The 19381-nt window shown below is 39.5% G+C and overlaps 3 protein-coding genes across 3 annotated transcripts; 2 read left to right on the top strand and 1 right to left on the bottom strand.

Moving 5' to 3' along the window:
- Positions 1–866: 866 nt before the first annotated feature.
- LOC116002705 lies at positions 867–2282 on the bottom strand. The gene is made up of 3 exons (XM_031242903.1): positions 2022–2282; positions 1686–1865; positions 867–1619 (listed from the first exon to the last, which is right to left on the bottom strand). Exons 1-3 carry the CDS (start codon positions 2280–2282, stop codon positions 867–869), a joined length of 1194 nt encoding a protein of 397 aa, XP_031098763.1.
- Positions 2283–5009: 2727 nt separating this feature from the next.
- On the top strand, positions 5010–8079 carry LOC115997978 (peptide methionine sulfoxide reductase B5-like). Its single transcript, XM_031237418.1, has 3 exons — positions 5010–5175; positions 7171–7327; positions 7886–8079. The coding sequence occupies exons 1-3, from the start codon at positions 5084–5086 to the stop codon at positions 8048–8050; spliced, it is 414 nt and encodes a 137-aa protein (XP_031093278.1). The 5' UTR covers positions 5010–5083; the 3' UTR covers positions 8051–8079.
- A 7223-nt stretch (positions 8080–15302) lies between these two features.
- LOC116002606 lies at positions 15303–17832 on the top strand. Its single transcript, XM_031242805.1, has 3 exons — positions 15303–16383; positions 16573–17359; positions 17535–17832. The coding sequence occupies exons 1-3, from the start codon at positions 15303–15305 to the stop codon at positions 17830–17832; spliced, it is 2166 nt and encodes a 721-aa protein (XP_031098665.1).
- Positions 17833–19381: the final 1549 nt, after the last annotated feature.

Raw genomic sequence — 19381 nt, 5'->3', positions numbered from 1 at the left:
GGAAGAAACCATTGTGAAGTTTTGCCGTTCCAGTTAATGGCCATTCTTGGTGTGGTAATACACTCCATTAAATTTCTTCTCCAAACCTCATTAAAGCCTATACTTGTTAAAGTTTCCTCGATAAATCTCCAATCTAGCTTGTCATAAGCTTTCTCCGAGTCCACCTTCATGATCATCCAACCTGTAGATGCTTTTCTTGCATTCATTGAATTCAATACTTCTTGCAAGACGATGATATTATATGAGATCTGTCTGCCAGGTACGAAGCTTGTTTGATTCGGTCCTATTAGTTTCTTTGAAGCTTCTCTAAGACGGTTGGCCATTGTCTTTGTTAGGATCTTGTACGTGATGTTGCATAATCCTATAGGCCGTAGTTGTTTCACGGATTCAGGGCATGTGACTTTTGGAATGAGGGTGATCACTGTATCATTACAGCCAGGGTGTAACTTTCCTTCTGCAAAGAAGTCCAGTGCGAACTTGACAAGGCTGTCACCTACAATATCCCAGGATTTCTGATAGAACCCTACTGTAAATCCGTCAGGGCCTGGGGATTTGCAAGCATCCATCTCGAATAAGGCTTGTTTGATTTCTTCTGATTGGAAGGGGCGATTGATTTGTTGCCATTCATGTGGATCTAGTTCTGGAAAGCTACCTTGCATTTGGGGGTGGTTGTATTCAGACTGAGGTTCAGAGAAGAGGTTGGTAAAATAGCTTCTGACATGATCCATTAATAAAGATTCCTCAGTGATCCTTTGGCCTTCGTCTGTTGTCAATGCGTTCACCCTTACTTTACTATTTTTTACTAAGGTCGCCATGTGGTAAAATTTCGTATTTCGATCTCCGGATGCGATCCATTCTGCTCTTGATCACTGGAACCAGACCAGCTCTTCTTGGTGAAGTGTAATTTCCAGTTCTTTGCTCAGCTTCTTTTCAAGATTGATAAGATCCTGTCTAACATGAAGCGATAAATGAGTTTGAATTCCTTTTAGCCTGGCCATAAGTCGTTTCTTTCTCTGAAAAATGTTCCCAAAGCTTCTCTTGTTCCATTCTATTAGTGCGACTGCCATTGCCGTCTTGTTATCTTCCAGATCTCTATTAGGTAGCCATGAGTCACGGACACAACTGCGAAAGTCCTTATGGATTGTCCAAGCGAAATTAAATATGAATTTCTTACACTCGTATGAGGTTGTGGCCGGGTTGCAGGAGATTAACAGCGGTATGTGGTCCGAGTTTAACCTTGGGAGATGCTCGACTTTTGCGTTAGGGAACCTCAATTTCCATTCGCCATTGCATAAGGCCCGATCAAGTCTAGCGGCTTTATATGATGTCGTATTCTTGCCTCTTGTCCATGTGAATTTTGGCCCTTCAAACCCTAGATCGATTAGGCCTTCCCTAGAGATCCAATCTACAAAATCTGCACATCTAGATGACATGAAGCTCTCGGTATTGCTAACTTCGTCCCTATTGGTAACAGAGTTAAAATCTCCACAAATAAGCCAGCAGGAGTGGGGGTCAGAAATGTTAGCAGACAGGTCAGTGAATAATTTTTTGCGCAAAGGGAGATTTGGGCTACCATATACTGCAGAAAACACCCAGGGTGAGGATAGACCATCTTTAACCTGCAAGCAAATAAATTGGGGGTGGGTACATAGAATTTGTATATGAATAAGGGGTTTCCAAAATACCCATATGCCGCCGGAGAATCCAACAGCTTCCACTCGAATCCAATCTTCGAAACCAAAGCTGCTGCAAATCCTATTAGCATGTGTGCCTGAAACTTTTGGCTCAAAGAGACAAACCACATCAGGGTGAAATTTACGACAAAAATAAGATAGGGTGCGCTTGAACGATTTGGAAGCGGCACCCTGACAATTCCATGTGAAGCAAATCATAAATATGAAAGGGAAAACAAACCGCAGTGCTCAGGAGCACTGGAGGCCGTGAGCCAGAGGCCCTTGGTCAAATTGACCACCGTCATCTAACATTTGCTCGTCATGGTCGACCGGTCGATTTGCAAATACTCTGGGGATATCGGGTGGGTCACCGAGGAGTTCGACGTCCATGTCATTCCTGCACGATGACTCCGGGATGTCGGTCTGATGGTGGACAACCGTGGTAGAGATTTGTTTGCCATAAGTGCGTCCCCTGACAACCGTGTGCTCTGTTTCTGCTGCTGCCCTTCTTGGGGCTCCTCCTCTGCCGCCTCTCCCCCTTTGATTACCTCGGTTTGCCGTATTAGGTTGTCTGTTCGGAACCTGGTAAGGGGTCTGACTTTGGACCATTGGTGTTTGATGCGTTTGGGTCGTCCTAATAGTTGGCAGTTTCTTTTGGAAGGATTGGTCCGCCACCATGTTGGTTCTGGGAGTAAGTTGAGTTTCTTTCACATTACCATTTAATCAAAAGATTGATAACTTTTAAGCAAGTGCCACACAGGTTGAGAAGGAAAGTATGATACCTTATAATAATTTTTTTTTTTAAAAGCCTTATAATTGTTTTCATATTCTACGTGAACACTTACCAGCACGTCATTGTCATTTGCTCCGCTTGGCCGACCTCTTTGTTGTATTTTTTATAGATGGAATTGAAATTGGCAACCTTCTTTTTTATGAGATTAAAATATGCTTTTACCTTTAGCCATCCACGATATATTATTTCTTCAAGGCGATGGTTATTGTACTAGTTTGTGATACGAGTTGCTAATATGTATCTCCAAATTGATGAATGCCTTTTTAGAAATTTTGGTAATTTTGCAACACGAATTTGCTAAAACAATGTTTTCTTGATAGGAAAAAATGTTCGTACATCGCGACAGTCAGTCCTTTCGGCAAGCACAAGTTGTGACTGTTGAAGGATTAAACTTTTGTTTTAATTATATGTTGTGGTGGTGGGGTACAATAGCGCGTGCAAAGCACACATACATATCATTGGTGCATACCTACACATACCACGTGCCACACGTGCCCCATTTTCTTTCTAATTAAATTGAAAATACCCTTATAAACCATTACTTTCGATCCATAGTGGGGACGTTGGCTCTTTGTGCTTCAGTAGGTTGAGAAAGTATGTATGATCAGATATTATATTGTAATAGAGTCAATAATATTCACACACAAAAAAAGTACCAACTTCATATCAACTACTTACCAGTTACCATAATTTATCTTTTTCATTCTATATGAGGTTGTCCTCGTCCTTGAAATTTTGTCAATTGCGAGATGATGTGGACTATGAAGTGACTTTTTAAATTTGTTTTGGTTTAACTTTGAAAATCATGTGGCTTACCTGTAAAAGGCTGTTGCACGTCAGCCTTTTATGTACTTTTTTTTATTAATAATTATTATTATTATTTTGTTATTATATTTATAATAATATAATATGAAGGTAGGACCACTTTTGAAAGTGATAGAATATTGTAAGGATGTATAGAAAAATAGTGGAGAAATTGTAAATTTGATGATGTGAAAGTAGATCCATTTTTAAAAGTGAGAAAGTATTGCAAGAATAAGGGTAGGTTAAGAAGCTTACACAAATGAGACTCCCAACCCTTATCTTTCTCCCAATGAATTAAGGGGTTGTTTGGTTGGGTGTAGTTTGGTTGGGTGTAGTTTGGATGGAATTGCAATTCATTGAATTTCAATACAACGAATTCTCAAACTACATTGTTTGGTTGGAGGGGCAATTCCGCGGAATTACAGTTCCCTCCAAATAATGAATTGCAATTCATGGAGTACAATGGAGAGGAGGGGCAATTTTGTTGGTGTAAAGACAATTTTGCCCCTCCTCCCATACCCTTTGTCTTTTAAAAAAATTGAAAGAATTATTATTATTATTATTACTACTACTACTACTACTACTACTAATACTACTCTACTACTACAACATCTATTACAAGTTTACAACATAAGGGTATTTTAGTTATTTTTTCGTTTCTTATCTTTCAATTCTCTGTACTCCTATTCCTTCCTACCAAACACTGTAATTTCAATTCTTACTTTATTAATTGAATTGCAATTCCGCCGAATTACAATTCTTTTCCTCCATAATTCTCTCCTCCCAACCAAACGCCCTGTAAGGCCAACTTGCCAAATGATGATTGGGTAGTAATTCAGGCAATTGTTATACGGTGGACCATGGTCCAAAAATGGCGCCGTTTTTTTTAAGTAAAAAAACGGCGACCGTTATATTTAATAAAAATCCAGTATTTGTGATGTGCTCAAAATAAAACGAAACTACATTGTATTTAAAATGAAACTGAATAATATGTCTCACATATTAAGTATATATATTATCAAATGAAACTGTAGTTGAATTGAATTGATATTTTAGTTGTGCTTAAATGAAATTACAGTATGTATGAAATGAAACTGTAATTGAATTGAAATGATACTTTAGCTGTGTTGAAATGAAACTACGGTATGTATAAAATGAAACTGAATAACATGTTTTACATATTGAGTGTATATTGTTAAATGAAACTGTAGTTATGTCCAAATGATATTCTAGTTGTGTTGTAATGAAACTACAATATATATAAAATGAAACTGAATAACAATTTCACATATTAGAGTGTAAATTGTCTAATTAAACTCTAGTTGAATTAGAATTATACTTTAGTGATGTTGTAATAAGACTGCAGTATGTATAAATTAAAATTCAATAACAGGTCTCACATATTGAGTATATAATGTCAAATGAAATTGTAATTAAAATAAAATGATACTTTAATTGTGACGAAATGAAACTACAATAAAATGAAATTAAAATGTTATACAAACAAATAGACGAAATGTGTATCGTTTCTTTTAATTAAAAAAAACAACATCGTTTTGGAACTAGTTCCACAATAAAATTTGCCTAATTCAGGGCGTTAGCCGTCCGGGACAATTGAACCATGATTATGATTTATGAATAGATTAAAATTTCCATTGAATCTGCCCCACTCCGCCATCCATATTCATTTCTAAAAAGAAACACCCACTGACAATATGAGTAAATTTATATATGTATTATATATACTCCATATGTATATGTGTTTTGCGTGTGTATAACACAGAGAACCCATCTGTTTCTGCAGTCAACGGCCATGGCGGTGACAAAAGTCGAGAAATCTGAGGAGGAATGGAGGGCCATTCTCTCACCCGAACAGTTCCGGATCCTCCGAGAAAAGGGCACCGAGTAATTTTCACTTCTCCTTCCTTTTTCTCAATCCTTCGTATACAACATCGGTTTTGGCGGATTGTAACTGTATTACGGATTAATAGTTCTGGGCAGTCAAGTAACTTATGTTTAGATGGCATATAGTGACTCTTTTATATAAGAGGTCACCTACTAATTTTTTATGCTTCATCATGTTAAATAGGATGTGTTTGGTTCATGCGTTTACACGTTAGAATGAGAATTAAAAATTATAATTATTTTTCGATTTATAACTTTTAGAATATAACTATGGTATTTGATTATATTTCAATTAAGAATTTTTTTTCCTAATTAAAAATGGTTTCATTCCATCTTATATTGAAAATTTGATTTTTAAGTTTGGATCAGTGCGTTTAAATTTTTGTTTTTATTTTTGATCATATAAGTGTTTAAGATGTCATTGTATTAGGATTAATTGTCTTGGTATTTTTGTTTTTGTATTTTTAGAACTTTTATTCTAATTATAGTATTGCATAACCATACAGTAATATTCATTCCAATTCCACCCTACTATCACATATGCAAAATATTTTCAACATAACCCATTACTATTACCAATACAAAGTATTTTATTCCAATTTCGATTTTGATTTCCATGTGCAGACCAAACACACCCTTAGTTTTAGCTTGATGTCTAAGTCTCTTATATGAACAGTTCTTCATTATTGCGCTTATCATTTCCTATGAAATTAGTAGATTAGTTAACTTGCTGAATCTTGAAAGAGTTCCTAGTGTCTGAAATAATTTGGACATCTTGGTAAATGGTGTCATGGAAAATGGGAAGAAATGGAAAACAAGGTTCTAGATAAACAACCAGAATAATGCTAATTGATGTCTAGATTTTCCACTGTACTGTGCCTGTTCCTCTTTAAAATACTTTCATCTTGTCTAAACCTTTTAATGTACTAATTAACGTAAAAAAAAAAACAGAAAACCTTTTATGTTTTCAATTTCACTTTCTAGTGAAGTGATTATAATATAATTGAGCTCTCTAAGTTCTCAATGCACCCTTATTGAGTTTGGCATTTTATAATTTATGAAAATTTCTTGAGGTGCTGTGATATTTTAAAGAATTCTTGGATCATTGTGGGTTAAGATAACTTTTAGGATGTGTTTGGTTCATCGTTTACACACCAAGAATGGGAATCAAAATCATTGTTAGTGTTTGGTTGACAACTTTTTAAAACATAACTATGGGATTTGATTACCCATTCAATTAAAAACTTTATTCCCTAATTGAAAATGGATGTCATTTCATCTTATTGGTAATCTGATTTTTAAGTTTGGATTAGTACTTTTAGATTTTTGTTTTGATTTTTTTTTGTTCATATTGGTGCTTTGGATGTCATATATATTAGGATCAATTGCATTGATTTTTTGTTTTTGTATTTTTAAAACTTTTATTCTCATGATAGGGTCATAATAACCAAGCATCAATATTGGTAATCATTTTAATTCCACCATATTACCAAACATGTAAAATATTTTGACCAAAACCCATTATTTGATTCTAAATTTCGATTCCCATGTGCAAACCAAACACACCCCTAATGTGTTCAACCAGTGAAGTGGCAAGTTTTGGAAAAGTGTGTTGATATGTAATGTCTAATGGTGTATCACTGACTTCTTTAATCTTCAAATGGTTTGAATAGTTTCGAATGCCGTTTTGGAAAGTGGATGACTTTGAAAGGCTAAAAAATAAGAACTAGGAAAGTTTAGGAGTGATATATGATTCAAAATGCCTAATATAATTGTTTCATCGACTCATTACAAGGAATCAATCAAACTTAATCGCTTTATATTTTACCTGCATTTGGGGACCTGTGACTTTGTGGTTCTTCCGTTTGTTCAAGCATCCAAAATTACAGGTGCACCATAGAATTCTTTGTTCAATCTCTGTATAAACACTATAAAGATAGTTTCTTGCATATATTTTATATGCTAGACAGTGGCTAACAAATGAATGCTTTTCAGATTGCGTGGAACTGGAGAATACAACAAGTTTTATGAGGAAGGGATTTACAATTGTGCTGGTTGCAAGACCCCTCTCTATAAATCTACAACCAAGTTCGACTCTGGTTGTGGTTGGCCTGCCTTTTATGAGGGTTTCCCAGGGGCAATTACCCGCACTGTAAGGAATTCTTACCTGCTATTATACATTCTCGGAACTTTTTACTTATCAATTTTCATGCATGTTCACAGTTCACATACCATGCCTACTGTTACCGAAATTCTAAAGAAACAGACCTTAAGTAACATATAATGTAAGACCAACAAAGAAATGTGATTGAAGTTGCAGACGGCTGGTTCTCTAACAGGCAGTTAGGCATGTTCAGAAAAAGAGAAAACATATGGGTTAGTTTATAAGGTCATGGGTTAGACTAACTAATTATTTGGATTTATTCTTTTAGTGTGGTTTGGCCAATGTGCATTATAGCCCAATTCAGTGACCTTGGCCCAATCTTAGATTATATATAATATCAAGAAGTAAAGTAAGGGAGCATGGTGGTATGGATTAAATGCCAATTTCTATCTCAGATTAATACACTTTTCAGTTATTAGTAACTTCCAGTCAGATATGAAAACTGCAGGCTTTAAACTAGCTAGCATGAAACATTTTGCAACTGCTGCTAAACCATAACCTTCCCTTGTTTTTCTATACTGTAACACAAATGTGGCATGTTGTCAGCCGGACCCCGATGGCAGGAGGACTGAAATCACCTGTACTGCCTGTGGTGGACACCTCGGCCATGTCTTCAAAGGCGAAGGGTTCAAAACACCAACAGACGAACGCCACTGCGTGAACAGTGTCTCAATCAAGTTTGTTCCTCCAAATTCTTCAGCAGACCAGTGAAATTGGAGGCGGCTGTAGTGCAAGACCACATTTCTCTGATGTAGGCCTTGGGGACTCGGGAGTGCCATTCTCCATAGTAGGCAATAGCTATGAAAACTTTAATTTAGTTTATTGTTGTTTTGAAGACTATTATTCTCCATGCTCTTGTGTATTGGGGGGTTTATTATGAAGTTAAAACATGATTAGAAGTTGTATTGTTGTGTTTTCTTGAATACATTTTGTTGTGTGAAACTTGTTGGACTATTTAGCATTCTCTCTAAGAGCATCTCCGGCACTGGACTTTGCTAAAAATTGATGTTTAGATTTTTGGACAAATGAGAAGCTTGATTTTCTCATTAGATTTTTTCTTGAGAAAAAAAAATGCAGAAGGCGCGCTTGGACTACACTGTGCGCCCGCGCCCGCTGGGGCACTTCAGAGTGGCCGTCGCCCGCCAGTGAAGAATCACCATTTTTTAAAATTTTTGTTGATTCTTATTTTTCTTTTTTCTTTTTCTTTTTCTCTCCCCCCCCTCCCTCCCCTCTTCTCTCTCTTAATTAACACCTCAAAAATCACAAAAAACTAAAGGTTATTGGAGATGCTCTAAATGTGATGATTCCAGAGATGGCCTTCTCTGAATTTTCATTGAATTGAACAAGATGGGCACTTCCAGCAATGGTTGATATTGTTCTTTGGAATTAATGGAAAAATATGATGAAACATATTATTTTGATTTACGGGAAATTCTTTGTCTATAGCTAACCGATTCAAATTAAGAATGTCAATATAGACAACTCTTAAGAAGAGTCGAACCGATTCAAATTAAGAATGTCAATATAGACAACTCTTAAGAAGAGTCGATGTTACTGACCAACTTGATTGGAGGTTATTATGCTTGTTACTTATTGAGGAGATCGTTTAACATGTTACTAGTTGAAGAAAATAATTAAAATCGAGTTAACCCCAACCAAGTTAGTGATTTACTCCATAATTAATACACACTATCGAATAGTGGTTGCACATTTTCATTGTCACCCAACCAAAAAGTAAGATTAAAATCAATACGCCTAAAACAAGTGCGTAGAATTCAATTTTGGTTATTTCTTAGAAGAAGCTAATGACACTGTAGACACAGAAAATTTGAGCTCGAAAAATGGATTGATTAAATTATTATTGGGACTAATTTTGAGATTGATTATTGTACCAATTTAATTAATTAGGTCATGATGATTAAATTAATTTAATTAGCCCAATTAAATTTGATGTTGGGTTATTGAATTAATTGATTAATGGTCCAAGTCCAATTCATATTTGAATTTAATTATAATTATAATTATAATTTAAATGTAATTTTATTATATTTGAATTTAATATTAATTGATTTGAATTTGAATTAGATGATAGAGTTTTGAACCTGGACTTGATTGTGGCAATGTTCATTCCCTTAATTAATTAATTAATTATTTAATTAATTATTTAAGGAGTTTGTTGAGGGAAGTTGGTTACACACCCCACTATAAATAAAGCCCCTCATTTCCCATTTGAAACACACCTTGAAGATTGAAGATTTGAGAGCATTGAACGCATCTTTGAAGCAGTTAGAAGTTAGGGACTTGAATCGTTTAAAGATCTTGAAGCTTGACGGTTTCTGTTGAAGTTCACGCCACTTGAATCCTGGAAGGCCACGCCAGTTGAATCCCGGAAAGCTACGCTACTTGAATCCCGAAAGCTACGTCAAATGAATCCCAGAGGCTACGCTATTTGAATCCCGGAGGCTACGCCACTTAAATCCCGGAGGCTACGCCACTTGAATCCCAGAGGCTACGCCACTTGAATCCCGGAGGCACTTCAGTAGAACACGTCAGTGGAGAATCAGAAGACTGTACAGAGAATTTGTACCTGCACCTTCAATTACACACACACTGTAACCCGATATTGTGAATATATACAATTTCAAATTTTTTGTGTTTACAGATTGTGGCACGCCCAGTGGAACTTCTTTGCCTCTCATCTCTTCACCGTTGACTTCCAAACTCTGCAAAGGATCTAAATGGCGTCAAGAAAGCCCTCCTCCAAAAAGACTTACGCTCAAGCTACCGGCTCTAAGGCATCTTCTGTGGCCGGCTCCGACAGGCGCGAGGTGCAAGGTGCACTGACTCAGAGTCGAGTGAGGGACCTAGGGGTGGAGTTAGACGAGACTCAAAGCATTGCCCGCAACATTGTACAAAGGCTTAGAGGCGGCTCCACCAGGTCACGGAACGCTGCATATGACAAGGGTTCGTCTGCTACAACGGAAACTACCAGCAACAAGGGCCCTGCAAGTCCTACTCCCTCAAGTACAACTACCAGCAGCAAGGGCCCTGCAAATCCTACTCCATCAAGCGAGCCCCTTAGCAGCGAAAGCTCATCTCCCATATCTCAGCCATCGCCGATGAGGAAACTAGCCTCGGAATGGACCCACGTCTACACGGTCATGTCCGCTATGGCAACAAATGCAGCTTCGGTGGAGGAATAGCTAGCAAACATCACCAAAGCTCTAGAGGGAATAAGCGGGCTTCTTCACAGTCAAGAAAGGAGGCTCAATGATCTAAGTGAAAAGTGTTGGTCCCAAGGGGATGTGGTACAAGTCTAGAGGGGGGGGGGGGTGAATAGACTTGTATAAGATTTTGCAAATCTTTTTCGACCTCTCGTGGATATTGGACTTAGGATGTTTAGGTCCGATACCTCACAAGATGAAGACAAAGTTTTATGCGCAGCGGAAAAGTTATCCCCTTTTAATTTGCACGAGTTTGACTTAGTTCGAGAGGTGTGATTATATGCAGTGCAGTTCGAGAGTTAGGTAGCGAGAGATAAAGTAGAAAGTAAATGCGAGAGAGATTTTTAAGTGGTTCGGCCAACCCGCCTACGTCCACTCTTCTTCTAGAAACTCACTAAAACTTCCCTTTTTAGTACAATATCGAGCGCTTGAGCTTTGATCACGAAGCCCGCCTCAAGCCTCAGGTTTTTCGCCCCGCTTCTTGTTACTCCACCTCTTGAGCACTTGAGCTTTGATCACCAAGCCCGCCTCAAGCCTCAGGATCTTCACAAGACAGCTCCCAGGTTACTCCGCCTCTTCTTGCCTTCTCCAAAGCAAGGTTGTTCCGGTTGTCACAGGTTGAGTGTAACAATCTCCAATCTGACCAAAAGCTTTCGTTGGATAATCTGCCTTGTAGAGCAGCTTCGGTCACCTTCTAGATGTGTAGCAGTTTAAGCTTTGAAACTCTCTCAAACACCAAGATGTGTTTTTCTTGCTGTTGTGAATATCAGGATGATATTCCAAATTAAGCACTTGCACTTTGAGCGTTTGAATCAGACACCTCTTTCTTATCGATCAATTCTCTTTTTTTTCTTCCTTGTGTCTTCACGTCCTTATATATGAGAGTTTGAGGAATAATTCCGTTGGAGGGAAAATTATTCCGTTTGAAATCTGTCTCCCATGCTGATCATGGAACTTGCATATGTTTCATGGAGTGGTGGTCTTGTAACTTGAACCTTTTGTCTTGTAGTGAATAACCCATATTCCACTATCTTGAGTCCATGCTCCACTTACTAGTTTTGGCAAAAAGTTACTCTTTTTATATTCTAATTGATCCTCGTTTTAGAGAATAAGACCGACCTTGGATTTGGTGCATCTTCTATCCGTTTGTTGTGGAATTCTGACGTGGCATCCACTTCCGGTTGTTTTAAGCTCCATAATATTCTTTCAGCACCTCCTTAATATTTTATCTCCATGATATTCTTCTTCTCCAAACTTAGTTTACTTTATCCATGCATGTTGACTGCCATTCAGCCCTTTGGAGAAGTACCAGTTCATCGAGACCAATGTTTATGTCTCGACCACTTGATGTCTCGATCCTACGTCTCAAAGTGGATTGATGTCTCGAGAGATTCTATCTCTCGAACTCTGCTTATGTCTTGAGACTTAGTTGATGTCTCGCAGACCCTTATTCCTCCAGTGATGTCTCGTGTGTTCTTCTGATCTATCTATAAGCTTTCAACACGAAACTTATAAGATGTCCAAACAAGTTCACCTTAAGCTTAAATATTTTCCGAGTTGAGCTCAAATACCCGGTTGTATTTTCGCTCTTAGTTTACTTGTCGAACTTACATATATTTCCTATCTATCGAGACTTAGGGGATTGTGAATTACATTTGGTATCATCAAAACCTATTACAATATATTCCTAACAATTTCCCCCTTTTCGATGATGCCAACACTATACTTACTTATATGGCTGATTTGTAAGAAAAAATAAACTTTTGATTTTATTTTCAGCGCATACAGTAAGTTTGACATGAAAACTAATCTGCTAAAAAGTGAATAACAAACTCACGCAACACCCCCAGCAAAAGATATATATATTAAGATTAAGGAGTGTTTTACAATGAAGAACTTAGCAGAAAAGTTTACACGAAAGTAAAGAACAACATAATTAAGAATGCATTTAGACATCGAGAGCTTACTGCTTGTCTGCTTTCCTTTTCTCGTTGATAGCTGCTCGTGTCTTGATGGGGTCTTTAGGGTTTACCAGATTTAGGTAGTTGTCTGATACATCAAGATGAAGGTAGTTGATGAAAGCTTCACCTATGAATTTACCTTCGATTACCCCATCTCTCCACCATTCGATGCATTCTAGAGGAGTGAGGCCGCTGTGAGAAGATAGATAAGTTTTGGCAAGAAGACTTACTATGATTCCATTGAGATATTCTATTGTGTCTTCTTTGAACCCTGACTTGTAATTTTTTATGAATTGCTCATCTTTCTTCTCCTTGGCCGTTTGTTGTTCTTGCCTCTTTCTTCTTCTTTCTCGGTCTTCTTCTCTTCTTTTCTCCATTTCCAGTGTGCGCTGAACCCTTAGATCCTCCTTTCTTTTGGCTTCCTCCATTGCCTTGCTCATTGTCCTTGGAACTTTCGGAGGAGGTCCAGTGGTTAAGGGTTCACTAGCTGCCCTTTTCTTGCTTGTGGATGTCCCTCGTGTTCCTAGATTTTTCCCTAGATTTTCTTCCCCCTTGTTGGCATCATCCTGACGGGAAAGAAGGATGGACATACCTTCGAAAAGTGATTGTAGCTGGATAGGCACTTGGTTCGACAGATCATCGAGTAGTGCTTTTATCACGTCCTGTCGAAGTTCACTGGAATTTTGGAAGGCTCGAAGCTCGGCACGTAATTCGGCTACTTCAGCCTTTGCTCCGTCAGCTTCTGCTCGAGCTACTGCAGCCTCATCGACAGCTCGCCGTGCTGCATCCTCAGCTCATACTGCCTGTTCGAGAAGTTCTTCATGGCTGGCTCGGGATTCACTTGTCCCAGCAACAGGCATTGATGCATTGCGAACAATGAGCAGTATGCGCTCAAGTTGAGCCATCTTCTGAGATTGATCGGCCATGAATTGGCGCACCTCGCCAATGAAAGCTTCTTCGGCCTGTCGATCATAGTCAGAAGTAGGAGAAGAGGAGTGAGAAGTACCTTTTATCGGAGGGGACTTGGGTGCTTCATGATTTCCACCCATGACTTGCAGTTGCGAGTCCACCTCTCGATTGAGTTCCTGAGGATCAGCAGGGACACTGGGTGCAAAGCTCGAAGGTAGCTCCATATCAAGCGCTTCCCGGTTTCCACTTGAGGGATGGATCACTTCTCGCTCATCACTTTTCGAACCTGGAACCTCAGCTTCAGCAACTGGTGGGATTGGATCAGCTAAGGGAGAGACTCCTGTAATGGATGCTTCCCGGTTTCCATCCAATGGAAGATCTTCCTCAGCGTCACCTCTCGAACCAGAGCTGGGAACTTGATCATCTGCTGGTGGGATTGGAGTTGAGGAGAGAGTTTGTGCATCGACAGGTGGTGGGATTGGAGTTGAGGAGAGAGTTTGTGCATCGACAGGTGCTTCCCGGTTTCCACCATTGATGGGCACAACTTCTTCCTCGTTACCTCGGTTTCCACCATTGATGGGCACAACTTCTTCCTCGTTACCTCTCGAACCAGCAGGACTTGGAACAACTTCTTCCTCGTTACCTCTCGAACCAGCAGGACTTGGAGCAGTCTGCTCTTGTTGCTCATTGGGCTGCACGTCAGTCTGCTCCGGTGAGTCTGGAATGACTATCGGTTCAGGAGCAGCTGGTACACTCCATCTTTGTCTATCAATCATTCTGGCAGCAAAGGTTGATGCTGTGTCATCTGGTAGCAGAAATGGTGATGGCAGTTCCATGTCGATAGGAAAGCCCGGCAGTGTGAGCAATGGAATTTCACCCTCTCGAATTGTCTGTACTTCATCAGTGTCATTCGAGGGTGTGGATTCAGGTGGTGGCAGAAGTAGAACTGAGTTGGGTGCCACCTCAAGTGCTTCAGAGGTCTCGGACTCACCTCTCGAAGCTGCTACCTGTTCATCCAGAGCAGAATTACTTACTTGGGACAAAGGAATTGCGGCTGTTGGTATAGGATTTTCAGCATCATTTCTCGCAACTCCTGAGGTCTCCCCTGGACCTCTCGTATCCTTTACATTCTGTCCCAAGGATAGAGCAGTGGCGAGCCTGATATCTTCTTGAAACTTTGCTTCGACTTCAGGATCTATTTCAGGCTCGGCTTCGGCTTCTTGTGCATCAGCAGCTATGCCCTTTCCTTTGTCAGATCGACCAAGATTCCTCCTAGTCACGTGCATCTCATGGGCAAGGTTTAAAAGTTCATTGGCTGGGAGTTCTGTAAGGTTCAACCAGTTTAGAGCGAAGATCTCCTCAGCCTCCATATCTGCTGCTCGTGCAATCAGTTGATCAAAAGGGCCTGTTCTCCAGTCGTGCCCACGACATGGACTTAAGTATTGAAAACAACGGAGGGCTTAATATGTCAAGTATGTCTAGTTCCTCCAAAGCACCTGCAAGGCAAGAAGTCAAGAAGTCAAGAAAGGGGGCAAACCCTTCCCAAAGCAAGAAAAGAAGGAAGTTATGAACGTGAAAACAACACCAGTGCGGGTTTTCACCAAAGTGACTGAGAAGCCTGGGCCTAGGTCCTTCTTTGGGCCATCAAGGGGAACTAGACTCATTGAAGAGATGCAGCAGAAACAGTATCCATTCTTGGACTCTGACGTTTCGCCCATGTTTGATGAGTTATTAAAACTCAAGTTGATTGATTTACCAGAGATGAAGCGCCCCGAATAAGCTTCTAGGGTGGATGACCCCAAATATTGCAAGTATCATCGCCTCCTCGGACACCCGGTTGAAAAATGTTTTGTTTTTAAAGATAAGGTAATGGCGCTAGCTCGCGATGGAAAGATTGAACTTACTGATGCGACTGCAAGCTCTAACCAAATCTCATGTGGAATGTTTGCACCATTACTCGAGGAGGATGGTGAGAAGGATGTGGGCAAGCAATGTAAACGCTCGCTTCCCTTTATTGTGAAACATACTGGGGGGCAACACTCAAAGCCGCCACAAGTTGATTCGGTCTACGAGAGGGATTGGGTGCTCGTTACCCGTAGAAAGCAAAGGAATGATGTTGGGCCTGTTAGGCCATTGAAGATAATGACGAAGCGATGGATTAAGAAAAAGCCAGCAAGAGAACTCGTTTTTGACGTGAAGAAGAAGGGGCATCCCAACAAGCCGCGAACACTAGTTACCCTGGCTCAATACAGGCCAAAGGTGTTTCATCAACATGGGACAGATATTCTTGGGGCTAGCTTGAATACTAAGGAAAAGCATGTTGAAGTTGGAGAATGTTCGTTCCCTATGGTCGAAGGAAGCGACGAGATCCAAGTCCACAAGGCTACATCTTTCACCACCGAGATAACTTTCAAAGATGAAGATCTATTACTGGGTGGAACCCCTCACAATCGCCCATTGTTCGTTGAAGGTTATGCTCGTGAGCAAAAGATTAAAAGAATTTTGATTGATCAAGGATCGTCCGTGAATATTCTATCACGCCGAGCTGTGAAAGAACTTGGTATTTCAATTGATGAGCTCTCGCAAAGCCGCTTGATGATCCAAGGATTTAATCAAGGCGGGCAAAGAGCCCTCTGTATTATTAGACTCGATCTCAGGATCGGATCTTTGAGTTCAAGTACTTTGTGTTATGTGATAGATGCAAGAACATCCTACAATATGTTGTTGGGTCGACCTTGGATACATGAAAATGGAGTAGTTCCTTCATCATGGCATCAATGCTTAATGTTTGAGAAAGGCGGTGTGATAGAGAAGGTCGTCGGCGATGAAATCCCATTCACCGAGGCAGAGTCATACTTTGCAGATGCGAAATTTTACTTAAAGAAACAAGTTGTTGAAGATGACGTTGATAAGAGTAGTAATGATACACCTCCCGATCCGAAATGGAAGGGTAAACAAGTCGTAGACCAAAGTCATTGTAACTAGGAACTTGTTTTTCCATTGACAAGAATTGAACCATTAAAAGCGACTCCGGTCAACCCGTTGGAAGATCAAGTGCGGGTGGGAACAAGTTAGACATTGCCCGCGAAACGCACAGATAGTTTCGACCCTAATGCCTATAAACTCCTGTTTAAAGCAGGCTTCGACCCCAAGGAACCACAGAAATTGGGTAGGCTCATCCCAGAAGCCGGTGGTAGAGGCAAGTCAAACCAGCAGGAGCCACATGCACGTAAGGGATTAGGCTATGTTCCCCCAAAACCGGTGCGAATCTTTATTAACAGAGCCACAAGTAATTGCATCACCTCTGCTGATGAGGAAGAAGGTGATAAAAGGCAATCTGTTTTTGATAGAATTGGCAAGGCAGAATCAAGACAATCCGTCTTCAATAGACTTGGGTCGGGGCCTAGACCCGCTAAGAGAAAGTCGGTACATGACAGAATTGGACCTACTCAAGTTCCAAAGAAATCCACCAGCTCACCTACTGAAATAGAGCCATCAAAAAGGCTTAGGAGCACAGTTCCATCTCGTATGAGACGAGAAAATGATATTCAGGTTTCATGTGGTGAAAATTTGAAGGTTCAGCCAAAGACCATCGTACATACTCGAGTGCAAAATGCAAAAGAGGGTAACATTGATATAATTTGTGAGGTGACGTCAAGTCAATACGAGCTGGCATCATCATTTCATATCACATTATGTGATGAGACCCCGATTGAGGGGGAAGATGCAGAAGAAGCACCCCATGAGTTAGAGGAAGGGGTACGAGCCGCAATAGATGAATTAAAGGAGGTTGATCTAGGAACCCCTGAGAATCCTCGGCCTATCTTCATCAGCACACTCCTTTTTAATGAAGATGAAAAAATCTATGTCGAACTTTTGAAAGAGTACATCGATGTCTTCACATGGACGTACAAAGAGATGCCAGGGTTAGACCCAAAGGTGGTTGTGCACCGCTTGGCCGTGAAAAAGGCATGTCGTCTAGTCAAGCAAGCTCAACGACGCTTCTGCCCTGAACTCATTCCTTTAATTGAAGGAGAAGTCAATAAACTTATAGAGGCTGGATTTATTCGCGAAGTGAAAATATCCAACCTGGATATCCAGCATTGTGCCTGTGCGCAAGAAAAACGGCCAAATCCGTGTATGCGTTGACTTCCGAGATCTTAATGTTGCATGCCCGCAAGATGATTTCCCACTTCCCATCACGGAGTTATTGATAGATGCCGTGACTAGGCACGAGATCATGTCATTCATGGATGGCTCCTCTGGTTACAATCAGATTCGCATGGCGCCGGAAGATGAGGAGTTGACAGCGTTCCGAACGCCTAATGGCATCTACTGCTACAAAGTGATGCCCTTTGGTTTGAAAAATGCAGGTGCTACATACCAAAGGGCTATGTAGAGAATACTTGATGACATGCTTCACAAAATGGTGGAATGCTACGTCGATGACTTGGTTGTGAAGTCAAAACTTCGCACAGATCACTTGGGACATTTAAGAAAAGTCTTTGACCGCTTGCGAAAGTTTCAACTTAAGATGAATCCCTTGAAATGTGTTTTTGGGGTTGCTGCTGGGAAGTTTCTTGGGTTCACTGTTCGACATAGGGGCATCGAGATCGAACAAGCTAAGATCGACGCTATAATGTAGATGCCTGAACCAAGAAATCTTCATGAACTTAAAAGTTTACAAGGGAAGTTGGCATACATCCAAAGGTTTATATCAAACCTAGCGGGAAGATGTCAACCCTTTAGTCGGTTAATGAAGAAAGGCATTCCGTTTATATGGGATGATGCGTGCAAGAACGCATTTGAGAGTATCAAGTCATACTTGATGAAGCCGCCCGTGTTAACTGCCCCTATACACGGTAGCCCACTGATCCTTTATATCTCCGCCCAAAAAAACTCTGTAGGTGTTTTGCTTGCTCAGGAGAATGACAAGGGGAAAGAAAATGCCCTCTACTATCTCAGTAGAATGATGACACCAAACAAGTTAAATACTATCGCCGTATTTCGCGATGTACCGAAAATTGTTCGATTTTAGAATTTAAGGTTAGGATCGAGTTTGAAATAATTTTGGTTTCGAAATCATTCCAAACTAAAATATTTTCTACTGTAATTATATCTGTTTTAACCCATAACTGGCAAGCCAAAGATATTTTACAAGATTCACCACAAGAATGTGACAAGTGTCACTTTAACTCACCACAAATCAATATTAAATTAATTAAAGAGTAGAATTTAGTGGATTGATCTCTCATTTACCCCCCTTGGCCGAAGTAAACAAGAGAGAAGAGAGAGAGTTTTAGTCTTCATCTTCTTCCTTGAAGCTCAAGAATCCATAGCCAAATTCTCTTCACAAGTTCTTCAATACTCGGTAAAACTTTAATTTTATTCAGTTAAAGGCTTTATTTTCATCCCTAGATCCTAATTCTAGGTAGAAATCTCTTAAATATGTTGTTATGGTGTTGAATTTTCCTAGGGTTTCTAGGTGAACATTTGGGGAAAATAATTCAAGAACAATAAGGAGATATAAATCGCTTTTGAGGTAAGGGTTTCCTTATGTTGGATAAGGTTACTTGAAATTAAATAATTGATAGTTGAAATTAGGAATTCTATGTTGAAATTTAATTGTGTGCATGTTAGTACGAAATATAAACATATATATGCTATGTGAAGATCATATTTTGTAAACAAATACTTATAATCATGATATGAGTATACCGGGTATAATATACACATATATATATTTTTTGAAAATATATATATTATATATATATAGTGATGCCGTGTGTGTGTGTTGTGTGTACTACATATATGTTAAATATATATCTAGCATGAATATACATATACAGTATGTGTGTGATTGTGCATAGATATAAACATATGTATGATTTATATATCATATATAGTACATGTACCGTATGTATATATGTATAAGTAATATGAGAGGT

This window comes from Ipomoea triloba, chromosome 1 (genome assembly GCF_003576645.1).
Source record: "Ipomoea triloba cultivar NCNSP0323 chromosome 1, ASM357664v1".
NCBI lineage: Eukaryota > Viridiplantae > Streptophyta > Magnoliopsida > Solanales > Convolvulaceae > Ipomoea > Ipomoea triloba.
Note: the sequence above shows the minus strand (reverse complement) of the source record. Positions and strands in the feature narration are given on the sequence as shown.

Bases quoted from the DNA above. Each gene is read 5' to 3' on its own strand.
- LOC116002705 (XM_031242903.1), bottom strand. From the start codon at position 2,282: ATGGTCCAAAGTCAGACCCCTTACCAGGTTCCGAACAGACAACCTAAT. The intron at 1,866-2,021 runs GTATTTGCAAAT...TGGAATTGTCAG, and splicing joins ACCCACCCGATATCCCCAGA to GGTGCCGCTTCCAAATCGTT. The intron at 1,620-1,685 runs GTATTTTGGAAA...ATTTGCTTGCAG, and splicing joins GATTCTCCGGCGGCATATGG to GTTAAAGATGGTCTATCCTC.
- LOC115997978 (XM_031237418.1), top strand. From the start codon at position 5,084: ATGGCGGTGACAAAAGTCGAGAAATCTGAGGAGGAATGGAGGGCCATT. The intron at 5,176-7,170 runs GTAATTTTCACT...AATGCTTTTCAG, and splicing joins CTCCGAGAAAAGGGCACCGA to ATTGCGTGGAACTGGAGAAT. The intron at 7,328-7,885 runs GTAAGGAATTCT...GCATGTTGTCAG, and splicing joins CAGGGGCAATTACCCGCACT to CCGGACCCCGATGGCAGGAG.
- LOC116002606 (XM_031242805.1), top strand. From the start codon at position 15,303: ATGGCGCTAGCTCGCGATGGAAAGATTGAACTTACTGATGCGACTGCA. The intron at 16,384-16,572 runs GTAAACAAGTCG...TGTTTAAAGCAG, and splicing joins TCCCGATCCGAAATGGAAGG to GCTTCGACCCCAAGGAACCA. The intron at 17,360-17,534 runs GTTAGACCCAAA...CTGGATATCCAG, and splicing joins ACGTACAAAGAGATGCCAGG to CATTGTGCCTGTGCGCAAGA.